Raw genomic sequence first — 18,265 nt, forward strand, 5'->3', positions numbered from 1 at the left:
TTCCTGAGAGCCCCATAATGACGGACACACAGACTCTCAACAGACAACCCAAAAGGAAGCTGGCACATGGGAGCGTGTCTAGAAACTCTTAGTGGTATGCTAGCTTTGTTGTTGTTTTCTGACAGGGTGGCTGGGGTTTCTGTTTTTGTTTCTGTCTTCTGAGGGAGAGACGGGGACAGGAGAAGCAGGGATCTGTTGTTGATACCGAGGAGCTGAGCAGTAAGGATCCAAAGGACAGGACTGAGTTCTGTTTCAAGCAGGCCACCCCAGAGGAAGCACACTGGTCCAGATCCCACATAAAAGTGACCACACAAGAGTGTCCTCTGAGCTACTTCCCTTCAGTTAAACTCGGCCTTCCCTCACAGACCCAATCAACTGGAGGCTGCACTCCTGGCTGGCCTCCGGGAAGAGGCTGCTGGTGGTCTGGGCATACTCCTCACCCCAAAGCCCTTTCGAAAATGGTTCCCTGAAACTTCTGCTTCCTGGAAGATGGAGTAGATGTAATTTTGTCCATTCCTCCTACTAAGTACGAATAAAACCCTGGACATAGTACATAAGACAAACCTAAGAAGACTGAAAGGTGGAGAGAGAAAGGCAGATGGGCTGGGAACCTTGGACCCTGAGAAACGACATGGAGGTATGGTGTCCTGGGTTTTCTTTTTGCCTCATTGTCCCAGACTGGGGACTGCAGGAGCCAGCAACCTGAAAGTGCCAACAGGCACAGATAAAAAGAAGCCCCAATAAAAGCCTGTTCTCTCTGACTGAAGCACCAGGCAAGGGACAGCTGGGTGAGAGAGAGAACTCTCAGACAACAGCCACCCTACTCCAGACACACACCACAGAAAAGATGCAGCTCCACCCTGACCAGCAAGGGCTGCACTTCCACCTTGCCAGCTCAGAGGTGCCCTAGCATCCCTGCCAGGGAAGGGTCAGGAGGCCAGATAGGGAGCTGGGACTTTCATTCCCACCCAGCAGTTCCCAGGCCCCCTCCCTTTCCCTGCTAGGATGATGATGGAGGAGGGCACGTGGGGAGCTGAACTCCCACCTCCCCTGGCAGTACCAAGGAACCTCCCACCTCAGGTGTCAGTGCAGGCCAAGTGGAGAGTCTGGACTTCTACCTCCACCTGAAAGTAAAAGGCAGTGGTCCCCCTTCCCTGCTGGAGCAGTGTGAGAAAGAGCCGACTGAAAGAGAAGGATCAAACGCAATCCAGAGTCACCCAACATAACATGAAAATGTCCAGGTTTCAACAGAAAAATCACCACTATACCAAGAAGCAGGAAGGCTGCAAAGTCAATGAACAAGACATTCGATGGACGCCAACATGGTGGTGACAGACGTGTCAGAACCACCTGACAAGGATTTTAAAGCAGCCAATCACTAAAAAAACCTATATTGAAAAAATCACTATAGATAAATATAAAACTTATCACAAAAAAATCAAATCCTAAGGAAAAAAATTCAAGGAGGAAGAGAAATAAAAATCAAAGAGAACAGCAAATAAAAAATAATTATAGCCTAACATATCAATAATTACATTAAATGCAAATGGTCTAAACATGCCAATTAAAAGACCGAGACTGAAACAGTAGATGGAAAAAAATGATCCAACTATACACTGTCTACAAGAAACTCATTGCAAACATAATGATACAGACAGGATAAAGTAAAAGAACGGTAAAGATACACCTTGCAAATATTAAAGGAGAGCAGAGTTGCTATGTTAGTAACAAAGTAGACTTCAAAATAAAGAAAATGACAAGAGACAGAAAGAATATTATATAATAACAAAGGCTCGATTCATCAAGAAGACAAAGCAATCCTAAATGTATAGGCACCAAATAACAGATCTGCAGAGCACTGTGAAGAAAAACTGACAGAACTAGAAGGAAAAAAAAATAAACCCAAAATTACAGTTGGAGACTTCAACATTCCTCTTTCAATAATTGATAGAATAACTAAACAGAAAATCAGCAAGGACCCAGAGCAATCAACAATACCATCAACCAACATAATCTAACTATAGATGTTAGAACAGTCCACCAAACAACAGCAGGTTATACTTTTTTTTTAAGTGCCCACAGAACACAGACCATGACAGATCCTACCTTGGGCCGTAAAACAAATCTCAATAGAATCAAAGAACTAAAATCAATGTTCTCAGACCACGACGAAACCAAACTAGATATCATCAGTAAGAGAAAGGTAACAGGAAAATCTTCAAACATTTGGAAACTAAACAATACACTTGTAAATAATCTTTGGGTCAAAGAAGGAACCTCAAAGGAGATTTAAAAAAACAATGACACATCGGGGGCCGGCCCAGTGGCGCAGTGCTTAAGTTCACGTACTCTGCTTCAGTGGCCCAGGGTTCACAGGTTCGGATCCTGGGTGCAGACCTAGCACTATTCATCAAGCCATGCTGTGGCAGCATCCCACATAAAATAGAGGAGGACTGGCACAGATGTTAGCTCAGTGACAGTCTTCCTCAAGCAAAAAGAGGAGGACTGGCACAGATGTTAGCTCAGGGCCAATCCTCCTCACACACACAAAAATAATAAATAATGACATCAAAATTTGTGGGACACATCTAAAGCAGTCCTGAGAGGGAATGTTATTGCACTAAAACACTTACGTTAGCAAAGAGGAAAGGTTTCCAATCAGTAAGCTCCCACCTCAAGAATCTAGAAAAAGAAGTACAAAATATACCCAAACCAAGAAGGAAATAAAGACAGGAGCAGAAACCAATTAAACTGAAACAGAAAAACAGTAAAATCAATGAAACAAAGAACTGGTTCTTCGAAAAGATCAATAAAATTGATAAACTTCTTGCAAGACTGACCAAAAAAGAGAGAGAAGACACAAATTAAAATTAGGAAATACCACTATAGATCCTGTAGACATCAAAAGGACAACAAGGGAATGTTATGAACAATTCTACAAACATTAATTTGACAACTTAGCTGAAATGGACCAATTTCTCAAAAAAAACCCAGATAATCTGAATAACCCTATAACTATTAAGAAAATTGAACATGTCAAAAGGGGCGGAGCAAAATGGCGGGGTGAGCTGACCCGGGATTCTCTCCCCTCCAAAAATTGGAAAAACTGAATTTCAGAGAATAAACATAATGCTAGCACGTGAGAGACCTACAATACCAAGAAGGCAGAGATCATAAACCCTACTTACAGCCTCGGAGGTGCTGGAACGGTAGGAGAGAACATCGCTCCCTCCCCTAGAGTCTGCGATCTGCTGGGTGGGTCGGGAAGGAGCGGGGGAGGGGCCGCCTGACCCAGGATCACCCAGGACTCCTGCCGCTGGTTCAGTGCAGACCCGCTGACGGGGGGAAAGCTTCCGTCCATGGGGACCCCATAAACCAAGGGCCTCGGGAGACCAGAGAACAGAAGTGATCTGAACCCAGACCGGCACGTGAGAGTAACAGCCCCTCCCCCCCAGCAAAGCCAGTGGGCGCAGCCATCTTGCCCCAAGGCAGAGAGCTAAGACGCCGCTCTTGACCCCCATCTAGTGGCGACAGGCTGTAACTGCAACCGAATTCTACCACCATGCGAAAAAAACGCTCCTCTACCATCCAGTACTTTATAAAAGCCCCAGACCAGAAGGAAAACAATAAAAACATAGAATTAAGTCCTGAGGACTTGGAAGTAGGTAAACTAAGTGATAATGAGTTCAGAGCAGCTGTAATCAAAAAACTCAATGAGGTAGAGAGAAAGAGAGAGAAGCAAGCCGAGTTCTGGAATTACTTCACAAAAGAGATTGAAATCATAAAGAAGAATCAAAGAGAATTACTAGAGATGAAAAACACAATGGACCAGATAAAACAGAATACGGATTCCCTGAATGCCCGTGTAGACACCATAGAAGAGCAAATTAACATAACTGAAGATAGGCTGAATGGCTCCAGACAGAGGAAGAAAGAGAACTAAGAATTTAAAAAAATGAGGAAAATCTCCAAGAGATAATGGATTCAATGAGGAGTAAGAACATAAGGATCATAGGAATTCCCGAGAATGTGGAAAAGGAAAATGGAGCAGAAAGCGTGTTTAACAAAATTATTGAAGAGAACTTCCCAAATCTAGGGATTGACAGAGAAATGTGTGTAGAGGAAGGTTTCAGATCTCCTAGGTTTGTCAATGTAAAACCTACTGCAAGGCACACAGTAAAATTGGCAAAAAGGAAAGATAAGGAAAGAATACTCAGGGAAGTAAGAAAAAAAAAAGAGAATAACCTATAAAGGAGCCCCTATCAGACTGTCAGTGGATTTCTCTACAGAAACCTTACAAACTAAGAGAGAATGGAGTGACATAGTCAAAGCTTTAAAAGATAAAAATCTTCAGCCAAGAATACTCTATCCAGCAAGAATTTCCTTCAGATATGAGGGAGAAATTAAATCTTTTCCAGACAAACAAAAGTTAAGGGAATTTGTAACTAAAAGCCCTCCATTACAAGAAATCCTCAAGAAGGCTCTCATACCTGAAAGAAAGAAAAAAGGGAGAAAGGGGACACAATCCACAGACTAGGGAGACCGATGGGTAGAACCAGAACAGGATAGCAAATATTCAACTATAGCATTAAGGTAAAGGTAAGGAAACTACCAAAGCAAGGATGATCTTAGCACTCTAACTACAAATTCACAAGATGAGTTGGAATAAAAATGAAAATACCTATTTAGGAGGGGAAGAGCAAAAGGTCTAAATCAGTGTTGGTCAAGTAAGTAAGAGACCACCAGAGAATAGACTATATTATACACGAGATTCTAAATTCAAACTTCAAGGTAGACACTAAAATAAAGTACAGAACAGAGTCACAAATCATAAATAAGGAAAAATCTAAGAAACCCAGCATAAGAAATTGCAGTATTAAATGGGTAGGATAAAGCACACAGGAAAAGAAACACAGGAAAACAAGATAATGAGTGACAGATTGACAGCATTAAGTCCACATGCATCAATAATCACTCTCAATGTGAACGGATTGAACTCTCCAATAAAAAGACACAGAGTGGCAAAATGGATTAAAGAACAAGATCCAACAATTTGTTGCCTCCAGGAAACACACCTCAGCCCCAAGGACAAACACAGACTCGGGGTGAAGGGGTGGAGGACAATACTTCAAGCTAATAGCAAGGAAAAAAAGGCAGGTGTTGCAATTCTTATATCAGACCAAGTGGATTTCAAAATAAGACAGGTAAAGAGAGACAGGGACAATATATAATGATCAAAGGGACACTTCATCAAGAAGAAGTAATGCTTATAAATATCTATGCACCCAACACAGGAGCACCAAGATTCATAAAGCAACTATTAACAGACCTAAAGGAAGATGTTAAAAACAACACAATAGTAGGGGACCTCAACACCCCACTCACATCAATTGACAGATCATCCAGACAGAAAATCAACAAGGAAATAGTGGAGCTAAATGAAAAACTAAAACAATTGGACTTAATAGACATCTATAGATCACTCCACCCTGAAAGAGCTGAATACACATTCTTCTCAAGTGCACATGGAACATTCTCAAGGATAGACCCTATGTTGGGAAACAAGGCAAGCCTCTACAAATTTAAAAAAATTGAAATAATAACAAGCATCTTCTCCGATCATAGCACTATAAGGCTAGAAATTAATTACAAGAAAAAAGCTGAGAAAGGCACAAAGATTGTAGAGACTAAACAACACACTACTGAACAAGCAATGGATCATTGAAGAAATTAAAGGAGAAATAAAAAAATACCTGGAAACAAATGAAAATGATAGCATGCCATACCAACTCATATGGGATACAGCAAAAGCTGTATTAAGAGGAAAATTCATCGCAATACAGACACATCTTAACAAACAAGAAAAATCCCAAATAAGCAACCTTAAAGTACACCTAACCGAATTAGAGAAAAAAGAACAAATGAAGCCCAAAGTCAGCAGAAGGAGAGAAATAATAAAAATCAGAGCAGAAATAAATACTATTGAAACGAAAAAGGGAGTAGAAAGGATCAATGAAACAAAGAGCTGGTTTTTTGAGAAGATAAATAAAATTGACAAACCACTAGCCAGACTTACAAAGAAAAAAAGAGAGAAAGCTCAAATAAACAAAATCAGAAATGAAAGAGGAGAGATAACAGACTCTGCAAAAATACAATGGATTATAAGAGAATACTACAAAAAACTATATGCCAACAGAATGGATAACCTAGAGGAAATGGATAAATTCTTGGACTCCCACAATCTCCCAAAGCTCACTCAAGAAGAGGCAGACAATTGGGGCTGGCCCCGTGGCCGAGTGGTTAAGTTCGGGCGTTCCGCTGCAGGCGGCCCAGTGTTTCGTTAGTTCGAATCCTGGGCGCGGACATGGCACTGCTCATCAGACCACGCTGAGGCAGCATCCCACATGCCACAACTAGAAGAACCCACAACGAAGAATACACAACTATGTACCGGGGGGCTTTGGGGAGAAAAAGGAAAAAATAAAATCTTTAAAAAAAATTTTAAAAAATAAAAAAATAAATATATATAAAAAAAGAAGAGGCAGACAATTTGAACAGACCAATCACAAGGAAAGAGATTGAAACAGCAATCAAAAACATCCCAAAGAATAAAACCCCAGGATCAGATGGCTTTCCTGGGGAATTCTACCAAACTTTCAGAGAGGATTTAATACCTATCCTTTTCAAGCTATTCCAAAAAATTAGGGAGGATGGAACACTTCCTAACACATTCTATGAGGCCACCATCACACTGATACCAAAACCTGACAAGGACGCCACGAAAAAAGAGAACTACAGGCCAATATCACTGATGAACATAGATGCAAAAATTCTAAACAAAATTTTGGCAACCCGAATTCAGCAATACATCAAAAGGATCATACATCATGATCAGGTGGGATTCATACCAGGGACACAGGGAAGGTTCAACATCCGCAAATCAATCAACGTGATACAGCACATCTACAAACTGAGGAATAAAAATCACATGATCATCTCAATAGATGCAGAGAAGGCATTTGATAAGATCCAACAGCCATTTTTGATAAAAACTCTGAACAAAATGGGCATAGAAGGAAACTACCTCAACATAACAAAGGCCATATACGACAAACCCATAGCCAACAGCATACTCAATGGGCAAAAACTGAACCCCATCCCCCTGAAAACAGCAACGAGACAAGGATGCCCTCTATCACCACTCTTATTTAACATAGTACTGGAGGTCCTGGCCACAGCAATCAGGCAAGAAAAAGGAATAAAAGGAATCCAAATAGGGAGGGAAGAAGTGAAACTCTCGCTGTTTGCAGATGACATGATCTTATATATAGAAAACCCCAAAGAATCCATTGGAAAACTGTTAGAAGTAATCAACAACTACAGCAAAGTTGCAGGGTATAAAATCAATTTGCATAAATCAGTAGCATTTCTATACTCCAGTAATGAACCAACAGAAAAAGAACTCAAGAACACAATACCATTCACAATAGCAACAAAAAGAATAAAATACCTTGGGGTAAATTTAACTAAGGAAGTGAAGGACCTATATAATGAAAATTACAAGGCCTTTCTGAGAGAATTGGATGACGACATAAGGAGATGGAAAGACATTCCATGTAATGTACATGGATTGGAAGAATAAACATAGTTAAAATGTCCGTTCTACCTAAAGCAACCTACTGATTCAACACCATCCCAATCAGAATCCCAATGACATTCTTTACAGAATTAGAACAAAGAATCCTAAAATTCATATGGGGCAACAAAAGACCCCAAATTGCTAAAGCAATCCTGAGAAAAAAGAACAAAACAGGAGGCATCACAATCCCTGACTTCAAAGCATACTACAAAGCTACAGTAATCAAAACAGCATGGTACTGGTACAAAAACAGGTGCACAGATCAATGGAACAGAATTGAAAGCCCAGAAATAAAACCACACATCTATGGACAGCTTATCTTTGACAAAGGAGCTGAGGGCATACAATGGAGAAAAGAAAGTCTTTTCAACAAATGGTGCTGGGAAAACTGGAAAGCCACATGTAAAAGAATGAAAATCGACCATTCTTTTTCACCATTCACCAAAATAAACTCAAAATGGATCAAAGACCTAAAGGTGAGACCTGAAACCATAAGGCTTCTGGAAGAAAACGTAGGCAGTACACTCTTTGACATCAGTATTAAAAGGATCTTTTCGGACACCATGCCTTCTCAGAGAAGGGAAACAATAGAAAGAATAAACAAATGGGACTTCATCAGACTAAAGAGCTTCTTCAAGGCAAATGAAAACAGGATTGAAACAAAAAAAACAACCCACTAACCGGGAAAAAATATTTGCAAGTCATATATCTGACAAAGGCTTAATATCCATAATACATAAAGAACTCTCACAACTCAACAACAAAACATCAAACAACCCAATCAAAAAATGGGCTGGAGACATGAACAGACATTTCTCCAAAGAAGATATACTGATGGCCAATAGGCACAGGGAAATGCAAATCAAAACTACACTAACATATCACCTTACACCCGTTAGAATGACAAAAATATCTAAAACTAATAGTAACAAATGTTGGAGAGGTTGTGGAGAAAAAGGAACCCTCATACACTGCTGGTGGGTATGCAAACTGGTGCAGCCACTATGGAAAACAGTATGGAGATTCCTCAAAAAAATAAAAAATAGAACTACCATACGATCCAGCCATCCCACTACTAGGTATTTATCCAAAGAGCTTGAAGTCAGCAATCCCAAAAGTCCTATGCACCCCAATGTTCATTGCAGCATTATTTACAATAGCCAAGACACGGAAGCAACCTAAGTGCCCAGCAACAGACGAATGGATAAAGAAGATGTGGTACATATATACAATGGAATACTACTCAGCTGTAAAACAGAACAAAATCATTCCATTTGCAATAACATGGATGGACCTTGAGGGAATTATGTTAAGTGAAATAAGCCAGCGAGAGAAGGATAATCTGTGTATGACCCCACTCATATGAGGAATTTAAAATTATGGACTAAGAACAGTTTAGCGGATACCAGGGGAAAGGTGGGGTGGGGGGTGGGCACAAGGGGTGAAGTGGTGCACCTACAACACAACTGACAAACATTAATGTACAAGTGAAATTTCACAAGATTGTAACCTATCATTAACTCAATAAAAAAAGTGTTAAATGTATATCTTTTTTTACTTATCAAATACTTAAGGGAAAAAAAGACTACCCATTGTAGGACAACTCACTCTGAAGTAGACGCTCTCACATATGGACAGTGGTAATAAAAGGATTTAGAAAACAACTTGGCAATAAGCTTTTGATCTCTTGAGTAATTCTGCCTCTTTTTATCTATACAAAGAAAATAATTCTTAATAAATAACTTTACTCCCAAAAGATACTAATCTATGAGTTATCTACAACAGCGAAAACACTGTAAATAATTAAAATGTATAATAATGGCTAAACAGGTATGCATAAAAGTCATACAATATCATACCACCCGTTAAAAATAATTCAAAAAAGTTCAATTATAATATGGAAAATAGTTCACACTACAATGCTAACCAAAAATAGCAGGCTATAAGTTGTAGATAAAATATGATCACAACTATGTTTAAAAATACATGAGGCCAGCCCAGTGGCATAGTGGTTAAGTTCACGTGCTCCACTTTAGCGGCCCGGGGTTCACGGGTTCAGATCCCAGGCTCAGACCTACACACCACTTATCAAGCCATGCTGTGGCGGTGTTCCACATACAAAATAGAGGAAGACTGGCACAGATGTTAGCTCAGCAACAATCTTCCTCAACCAAAAAGAAGAAGATAAGCAACAGATGTTAACTCAGGGCCAATCTTCCTCAACAAAAAAAAATACAATAGGGGGCCAGCCTGGTGGCATAGTGTGGTTAAGTTTGCAGCAGCCTGGGGTTGACAGGTTCAGATCCTGAGCACAGACCTAGCACCACTGTCAAACCACGCTGTGGCGGCATCTCACATAAAATAGACGAGGATTGACAAAGATGTTAGCTCAGCAACAATCTTCCTCAAGCAAAAAGAGGAAGATTGGCAACAGATGTTAGCTAGGGCCAATCTTGCTCACACACACCAAAAAAAAGGAAATAAATAAAATAAAATAAAATAATTACAGTAAAATACTCTCAGAAATATTAATAGTAGGTGTTATCTAGATGATAATATTATAGGTGACTTTTTTCTATCTTTTCATGATATAATAAATTTATCGCTTTTATGCTGGAAAAGTTTTTTCTTTTTTAATTCATGTAATTTTCTTTTATAGTTCATAAAATGAAGATTGGAGATGTATGAGGTAAACTAAACTTAAAAGTTGAAAATTTAATTTTCCTAAGATTTTTCAAGGTAATCCACTCCCATTCAAGAAATTACTCATATGTGCATGTGTTTTTAGTTTTAAAATAATATCTATTTACAATGCATTATAAAATATACAGCTCATTTATTTGTTAGTATCCATAACTTCACTTATAAATCAAACAGTATTTGATAGTTAGCTTTTCACTAATCCAACAGATTCTTTTCACACCTCCTTTATTTACAAGTTTACGCCTTGCTTTAGTGTTAGAAATCTTATGTCCTTATTCAAGTAAAATTATAAGAAATCCTATCAAAATCTTCCAAGTATTAGTTACGTAAGCATATAAAATAAAGTCTAATTGTCTATAAACGTTTTATGCCTTGATTTTAGTCGCAAATGTGATACAGGCCCCTACAGGTTTCCACTATGCTGCTGAATACTTACCACTGCTTCCGGTTGTTAGGGTAAATGGTGGAATTTTTCTCAGTGGGTCCACGTCTTGGGTTTCCTTACAAAATCTCACCCAATTTTAACATGTGCATTTTATGCACACTGACCTGATTTAAACCTCATGAGAACTTTATTACAGGAAACTGAGGCTCAGAAAGGCACTTATTTGCTGAATGCAATAAGGGAGTTAAATAATTTGCACTTACAGCTACTAAGTGGAAAATTAGGAATTCTATCTCCAACCAAAGCCTATGCTATACTGCATCCCTTAGGGGAACTCCAGGCACAGTGACAAATATAATTTAACGAAAAAGTAGTTACCCTAAAAGATAATCCTCAAAAAACTCAAACTCAAAATCTGAAGTACAGTTTCTACTGAATGTGTATCGCTTTTGCACCATTGTAAAGTCAAAAAATCGTTAAGTCGAACCATCATTAAGTTGGGAACCATCTGTACTTAAAAGGACTATGGACAAACTAAGACGTCCATGAAAGTGCTTTCAGTTACTAGAGGATACTTTTCCAAAGTTTTTCATCTTTGTTCATTGCTATCTTTGTTATTGTTCTATATACGCTCATTGATTTAATTTACATTTTTAATAAGACACTTTATGGACACATGAAATTACCTGAGTTCTCTGGCTTTACTGCTCATGCTTAAGCCACTGTGCTTACCACACTATCTTCACTTGGACACAGCAGCAACTAAAGATAAGTCACTAACAATAAGAAAAGTAAATCATTTTAAAATCAATTCCTAAAACTTCCAACTAAAACTGGAACCGATCCTCACAAAGACCAAGACTTGACAGGCGTTACAAAAGTATTTCAAAGGAGAGTACGAAAACTAAAGCCACAGACAGCTACGGCATTTCACATAGGACCATTTAAAAAAAAAAACAAAACACTAACCAGTCAGCTACAGCCCATAAGGAGCTTATAAGTCCTCACTCCTATGCTCACAACAAGAAAAAGGATAAAAGAAACTGTAAATCAATAACATCTTAGAAAACTGAGGTCACAGGGCAAATCACCACCGAAAACACTGGAGACAGGCAGATACAGAGAATCACAGCTTATCTGGAGTGGGAACACTTCAACAGTAATTGACAAACTGTAGGAGACCAAGTATGGATTAGCCTGAGAGTTAAAATATCTTGGGGTCCCAGATTTAGGGGGGGGCCCACACTTTCCTGGGTTTTACGTCCAGGAACCCTAGAAGGTTTTCAGGTTTTCACAATGAAGATCTGAGGAAAATCCTCTTCTGCTTTGAGCAGGAGAAGGGGAAAGTAACCATACTGAAATATGCCCAGAACATTCTCTTCTTAACAAAGTCACACCCTGAAGATAAAGTACTTTAGCAGAGCATCATCTACCTGGAGGAAGAGCAATTAGGCAACCTCAGCCTCCACCAGCCTTCTTGTCTCACCGAAGCTGGGGGAGGGAGGGAGGGCTAAAAGACACTTTTGAAGGTCACAGTCCAGGGACTCAGGACCACTAGAAAAAAATGAGATTTAATCGTAAGATTACAGAACACTTTCCCTCCCCAACTGCTTATCACCCCATCAACAGGGATCCACCATAACAACAGTGAATTACAAGTGAGAATGCAGCAAGATAACAGACTCTGTTTAAGAAGGAGTTTTTACTTAGGGAAATCCAAAGACAACAGGAAGAAAAAAATTAAAACAAGGAAACTAGAAGAAAATGAAGCCTCTGTCACCTACGGGTACAGCAAATATTAAACACAACCCAGTTCCTAGCGAGATTAACATAAAAGCTCACACTAAAAGCCTGATTACCTCAGTTCTTATCACCAAAAATACCATATCTGGCTTTCAAAAAAAATTGCAAATCATGCTAAAAGGCAAGAAAAAACACAATCTTAAGAGACCAAAGACTGCATTAGAACCAGACTCAGATAAGACACAGGTTTTTGGAATTATAAGACAGGGGAATTAAAAATAACTGTGACTAGTATGATAAGGTCTCCAATAAAAAAAAAGCAGGTAACGTGCAAGAATAGATGGGTAATATAAGCAGAGAGATGGAAACTCTAATAAATAAAACAAAAGGAAATGCTATAAATCTAAAACACTGTAAAAGAAATAAAGATGCTTTTGATGGGCTCATCCATAGACTGGACACAGGCAAGGAAAGAATCAATGAGCTCGAAGAGGAAAGAATCAGTCAGGTTGATGATACGTCAACAGAAATTTTCCAAACTGAAATGCGAAAGAGAAAAGGGAAAAAAAAAGGAAACAGAAAAACTAGTAACTATAGGACAACTACAAAAGTTGTAACATACACATAATGGACTAAGAAAGAGAGAGAAAAGAGCAGAAGAAATGTTTGAAATAATTGTGGGTGGAAAATCTTCCAGAATTAATGATAGATACCACAGATGCAGGAAGCACAGAGAATATCAAGCAAGATAAATACCAAATATCTACACCGAGCTATATCATATGCAAACAGGCAAAAAACCAAAGACAGAGAAAAATTTTAAGAAGGCAGAAGAAAGACACCTGATCTACAGAGAAACAAGGATAAGCATTCCATCTGACATGTGGTCAGAAACCATGCAAGCAGGAGGAGCGCGGAATAAAATATTTAAAGTGTTTAAAGGGAAAAAAAAAACCACCAAGCAAGAACAATGTATCCGGCAAAATGATCCTTTGAAAGTGAAAGAAAAATAAAGGCTTTCTCAAACAAACGAAAACTGAAAGAATCTGTTGCCAGGAGACTTGCCTTGCAAGAAATGTTAAAGAAGTTTTTCAAAGAGAAAGAAAATTATATAGGTCAGAAACACAGATCTGATAAAGAAAGGAAGAGCATTAGAGAAGGAATAAATGAAGGGAAAATAACATCTTTTATGTTTCTTATTCTTAACTTACCTAATAGCAAAAATCTATCGGGTGAGTGTGATCCCCTTACAGATAAGGGGAAGAATTGGGAACGCTCTATTATCAGGTACCTACACTATTTGTGAATGGTACGGTGTTATTTGAAAGTGGACTCAGACTAGTTATAAATGTATATTGCAAACTGTAAGACAACCAATAAAAATTGTTTTAAAGAAGTATAATTTATAAGTTAAAAGAGGAAAGAAAATGAAATCTTATAAAATGTTTAAAACCAAAGGCAAAATGGGGAAGATAAAAAGAAAACAAAGAACAAGTGCAACGAATAAAGAACAGCTACAAACATGGCAGATATTAATCCAACTATATAAAAATTCACTTTAAATGTAAATGATCTAAATACATCAACTAAGAGTCAGAGTGTATCAGAGTGTCAGTGTGGATACAATCAGGTGTCAGAATGAATTAAAAAACAAGACTCAATTATATGTTGTCTACAAGAAACCCACTTTAAACATAACAATATTGGGGCTGGCCAGTGGCACAGCAGTTAAGTTCGCACGTTCCATTTTGGCGGCCCAGGGTTCGCCAGTTTGGATCCCGGGTGCAGACACGGCACCGCTTGGCAAGCCATGCTGTGGTAGGCGTCCCACATATAGAGTAGAGGAAGATGGGCATGGATGTTAGCTCAGGGCCAGTCTTCCTCAGCAAAAAGAGGAGGATTGGCAGCAGTTACCTCAGAGCTAATCTTCCTCAATGAATAAATGAATGAATGAATGAATAAATAAATAAATAAATAAATAAAAACATAACAATAAATAAATAAATAAATAAATAAAAATAAACATAACCATAGTGATTTTAAGCAAAGGGATGATGGGGGAAATGGGGACTTGTTGTTTAATGGGTATAAAGTTTCAGTTTTGCAAGAAGAAAAAGTTCTGAAGATTGGTTGCACAACAATGTAAATGTACTTAACACTATTGAAATGTACATTTAAAGGTTAAAATGGGGGCCAGCCCCGGTGGCCAAGTGGTTAAGTTCGGCACGCTCCACTTCGGCAGCCTGGGTTCTGTTACCAGGCACAGACCTACACCACTCGTCTGTCAGTGGTCAGGCTGTGGTGGTGGCACACATACAAAAAGAGGAAGATTGGCAACAGACGTTGCCAGGGTGAATCTACCTCAACAACAACAAAAGGTTAAAATGGTAAATATTATGTTATGTATGGGTAGTTCACCACAATATTTTTTTTAAAAAGTAAAGGGATGTATATTCAAGTCCTTTGCCATTTTTTAATTGAGTTGTTTGTCTTTTTGTCACTAAGTTGTAAGAGTTTTTTATATATTCTAGATATTAAACCCTTATCAGATATATGATTTGCAAATATTTTTTTCCCATTCTGTAGGTTATCTTCACACTCTCTTAACAGTGTCCTTTGATGTGAAAAAACTTTTTAATTTTGGGGCTGGCCCCGGGGCTGAGTGGTTAGGTTCCTGCGCTCCGCTGCAGGCGTCCCAGTGTTTCGTCGGTTCGAATCCTGGGCGCGGACATGGCACTGCTCATCAGACCACGCTGAGGCAGCGTCCCACATGCCACAACTAGAAGAACCCACAATGAAGAATACACAACTATGTACCGGGGGGCATTGGGGAGAAAAAGGAAAAAATAAAATCTTTATAAAAAAAAAAATAAAAAAATAAAGGAGCTCTGGGCGGGGAGGGGCAGCAGGAAGCAGGAACCTGGGGGCAGACTGATGGGAACCAACTGGCTGAGGTTTTCTGATGGAGCCAGGAGGATGAGAGTAAGAGGCCTGGGGAGGGCCGGATGCAGAGAGCAGCAGCTAAGGTTATTGGCAACAGCCCTGGGTCTCCCTCCTCCTCTTTCCAAGAGCAGTTTCTTCCTGAAAGATCCCAGGAGGTAGAAGGCTGGCCTGATCTCTCCCAGCACAAACAACCCCATTCATTATTTCAGAAATTACCGTTCCAGCTGTGCCCTGCAAGACTCGGGTCTGCGTCAAAATCCACAATTAAACTGCGAATACAACGAAAGGAGTAAAGTACTTCAAATTTCTGACAACCTCTCTTGAATCCAATTAATAATCAACAGACTTTTTTTTAATTTTTAACAGATTCAACTCACGCAGATTTCACTCTAGTTTATCTAAGCTTAAGAATCAGAAAACAGGCCCGATGAGGTGTAAATACCCAATTTACCAATTTTGGCAGTCGCCTGGAGTAACCATGAATCTCTCTCAGAACAACCCTTGCCAAGCCCAGAAACTTCCTAAACCCAAGTTCACTATTCGGTAAGCAATTTCTGTCTTTTAAATTGTAAGAGAAAAAAGTTGAATAAGACCATTCCTTGCTTTCCACGACAGCCTGGTGAGGGTGGTAAAGCCAGGGATCCCTAGTCCCAATTCATAGAAAAGGAAATGAAACTATACAAAGGGACTTGTTCAAGGTCGTGCAGCTGAAAGTGACAGCAAGATTAGAAGCAAAGTCTCCTGACTCCTGGTCCAGGACCCTCATCAGCACACAAACTGCTTCCCAGAAAAAGGCGTCCAGTCAAGAAGAGAGAACCTCCCTTAAAGCCCACCCCCCACCCCAGAACACTCACCAGGAAACTGAGTTCCACCCTTTCCCAAGCTGACCTGGCCCTTCTGCCCTGACAATCTATGACTTTGCAGCCTTGAGTGTTTGGTTAAGCTTTTGATTTTAGATAAAAGGGGTCTTTCGCTGGCTGCTGGGAACCTGACCTCAGAGGAAGACACCACATCCCAGGCCACAACCCCTGCCCTGCCACCCGACTCCGCTCTGCCATGTAAACAAGTCAAACCCTGGGAGCGCTTAAGCACCATGAAAAACAGCCAGGCGCGGCACTTCAGAGCAATGTTTTCCATTTCGGGGGTTCTTCTGCAAAGGGACGGCGACACCTGGGTCACACCGGGCTGGAATGCGAAAGGAGCTCCCCTGGTCTCGTTCGGGGAGGGGAGGGAAAGCTCTCAGAGGATGGAGGCTGGGCAAGACGGCGAGAAGGGGCCACAGACGCCTCCTGAGGAGACGGAGACGAGGCTCGGTCAGGGAGGCAAGGACCCCGCACGTCCGAAAGCCCTGCCCGTGCTCCGGAGAACCCTGGGCGCCGGGAGCGCAGGCGACCGCTGAGGGCCCCAAGGGCCACCGGGGACCGCAGCCCAACTTCCCAGGCCGCTGTCACCCACACAAAGCCCTCCTCTCCGAAGCCACTCCAGGGACGGGCCCAGGACTCGGCGTCGTTGGAGGCGGCGGCTCTGACGCCGACCCGGGAGCTCCGGGACGGGTCCGAGGCCTCTCCCGACAGCGCGGGCCAGGCAAGGGGCCCGGCCCTCCGACCCCGTGTCCCCACTCCGCGCCCGGCGGGGAGGAGCCCCAGCCCCCCGCCGACAGCGGGCCCCCCAGCCGAAGTTCGAAGGCCGGACGCTCGTGCCAGCCTTCGGGACCCTGCCCCGCTCTCCGGCCGCCGACGGCGACCACGACGGGGAACACGACGGCTGCGCCAGACCAGAGGGGCGCCCACGGGCCACCGCACAGTCCTCCGGCCTCAGCCGCCCCGGGCGGACGAGTCCGAGCCCGGCCCCAAGACAGACGCCGGGGTCCTGGCAGCGGCGGGCCCCTCCCGAGCCCTGTGTCCCCTCCGCGGAGAAGCAGGCACGTTGGAGTCTCGGCACCCCCGGCACGACTCACGCGGCGGCCGGGCCGCGGGGAGCGGGAGGAGGCGCCCCGCGGCCGACCGGAGCGCCTCCCTTTGTCCCGCGCCGCCCGCGCGCTCCCCGCCGCGCCGCGCCGCGCCCCGGACCCCGCACGGCCCCCCGCCGGCCGGCGCACCCGCGCCCGCGAGGCCCGCGCGGCCCGCTCACCTGCGTCAGGTCCTCGTCGTTGAGCAGATGGGACTCGCGCGGCTTGAAGCAGTTCTGACACTTGCTCTTGTTGAAGATGTCGGCCTGGAACTTCCCGCACAGGTTCTCCTTGGCCGCCGACATGGTCGCGCGGCGGCGGCGCAGGCCCCGAGGCCCGGCCAGGCCCAGCGCGCTGCGCGGCGGACGGCGGACGGCGCGGCGGCGGCGGCAGCATGCACGGCGGCGGGCGGGCCGCTCAGCGCGGGCGCCGCCGCATGCCCCGCGGCCGGCCGCCTCTCACCGGGCCGCGCGGCGGTCGGGGCCTCGCGGGCGCCGGGACGCTGGCGCCTCCCCTCGCGTGGCGGCCCCGGGCGCGGGCCTCACAGAGCGCGAGGTCCCCGCCGCCCGCCCGCACGGCCGCCGAGCGCCCGCCGCAGGCCCATGGACGCGGCCCGCGCCCGGCGCCCCACGCGCTCCGCCCGCCCCCGCCGCCGGGTCTTGCCCCTCCAGGTCGATGCCGCCGCCGCTGCCCTCGGCGCCGCGCGGCCGCAGCAACTGGGAGCGGAGCGGCTGGCGCGCTCCGGGCGGTGCGGGGCCGCGGCCGGGCGACCGGCGGCCCTGCCAGCCTATGGCAGCGGCTCGACCGGCTAACAAAGGGAGCCCTCGGCCAATGGGAGCCGGGGGCGGGACGAAGGGCAGCCGGGCGCAAGGTAACATGTGCAGGCGCAGGAAGGTGGGGGCGC

At 43.1% G+C, this 18,265-nt stretch overlaps 1 protein-coding gene across 1 annotated transcript in view; it reads right to left on the minus strand.

Annotated features, from left to right (window-relative positions):
• The window catches only part of LOC106836989 (myosin phosphatase Rho-interacting protein-like), a 38,154-nt gene extending 20,348 nt beyond the window's left edge, over positions 1 to 17,806 (minus strand). Inside the window, exon 1 of the mRNA XM_070485430.1 lies at positions 17,544 to 17,806. Within this exon, the coding sequence (XP_070341531.1) occupies positions 17,544 to 17,666 (123 nt within the window). The 5' untranslated portion in view covers positions 17,667 to 17,806. The remainder of the gene's footprint in view (positions 1 to 17,543) is intronic.
• Between the last annotated feature and the right edge of the window lie 459 nt (positions 17,807 to 18,265).

The sequence above is a fragment of the Equus asinus genome, chromosome 15 (assembly GCF_041296235.1).
Source record: "Equus asinus isolate D_3611 breed Donkey chromosome 15, EquAss-T2T_v2, whole genome shotgun sequence".
Classification (NCBI taxonomy): domain Eukaryota; kingdom Metazoa; phylum Chordata; class Mammalia; order Perissodactyla; family Equidae; genus Equus; species Equus asinus.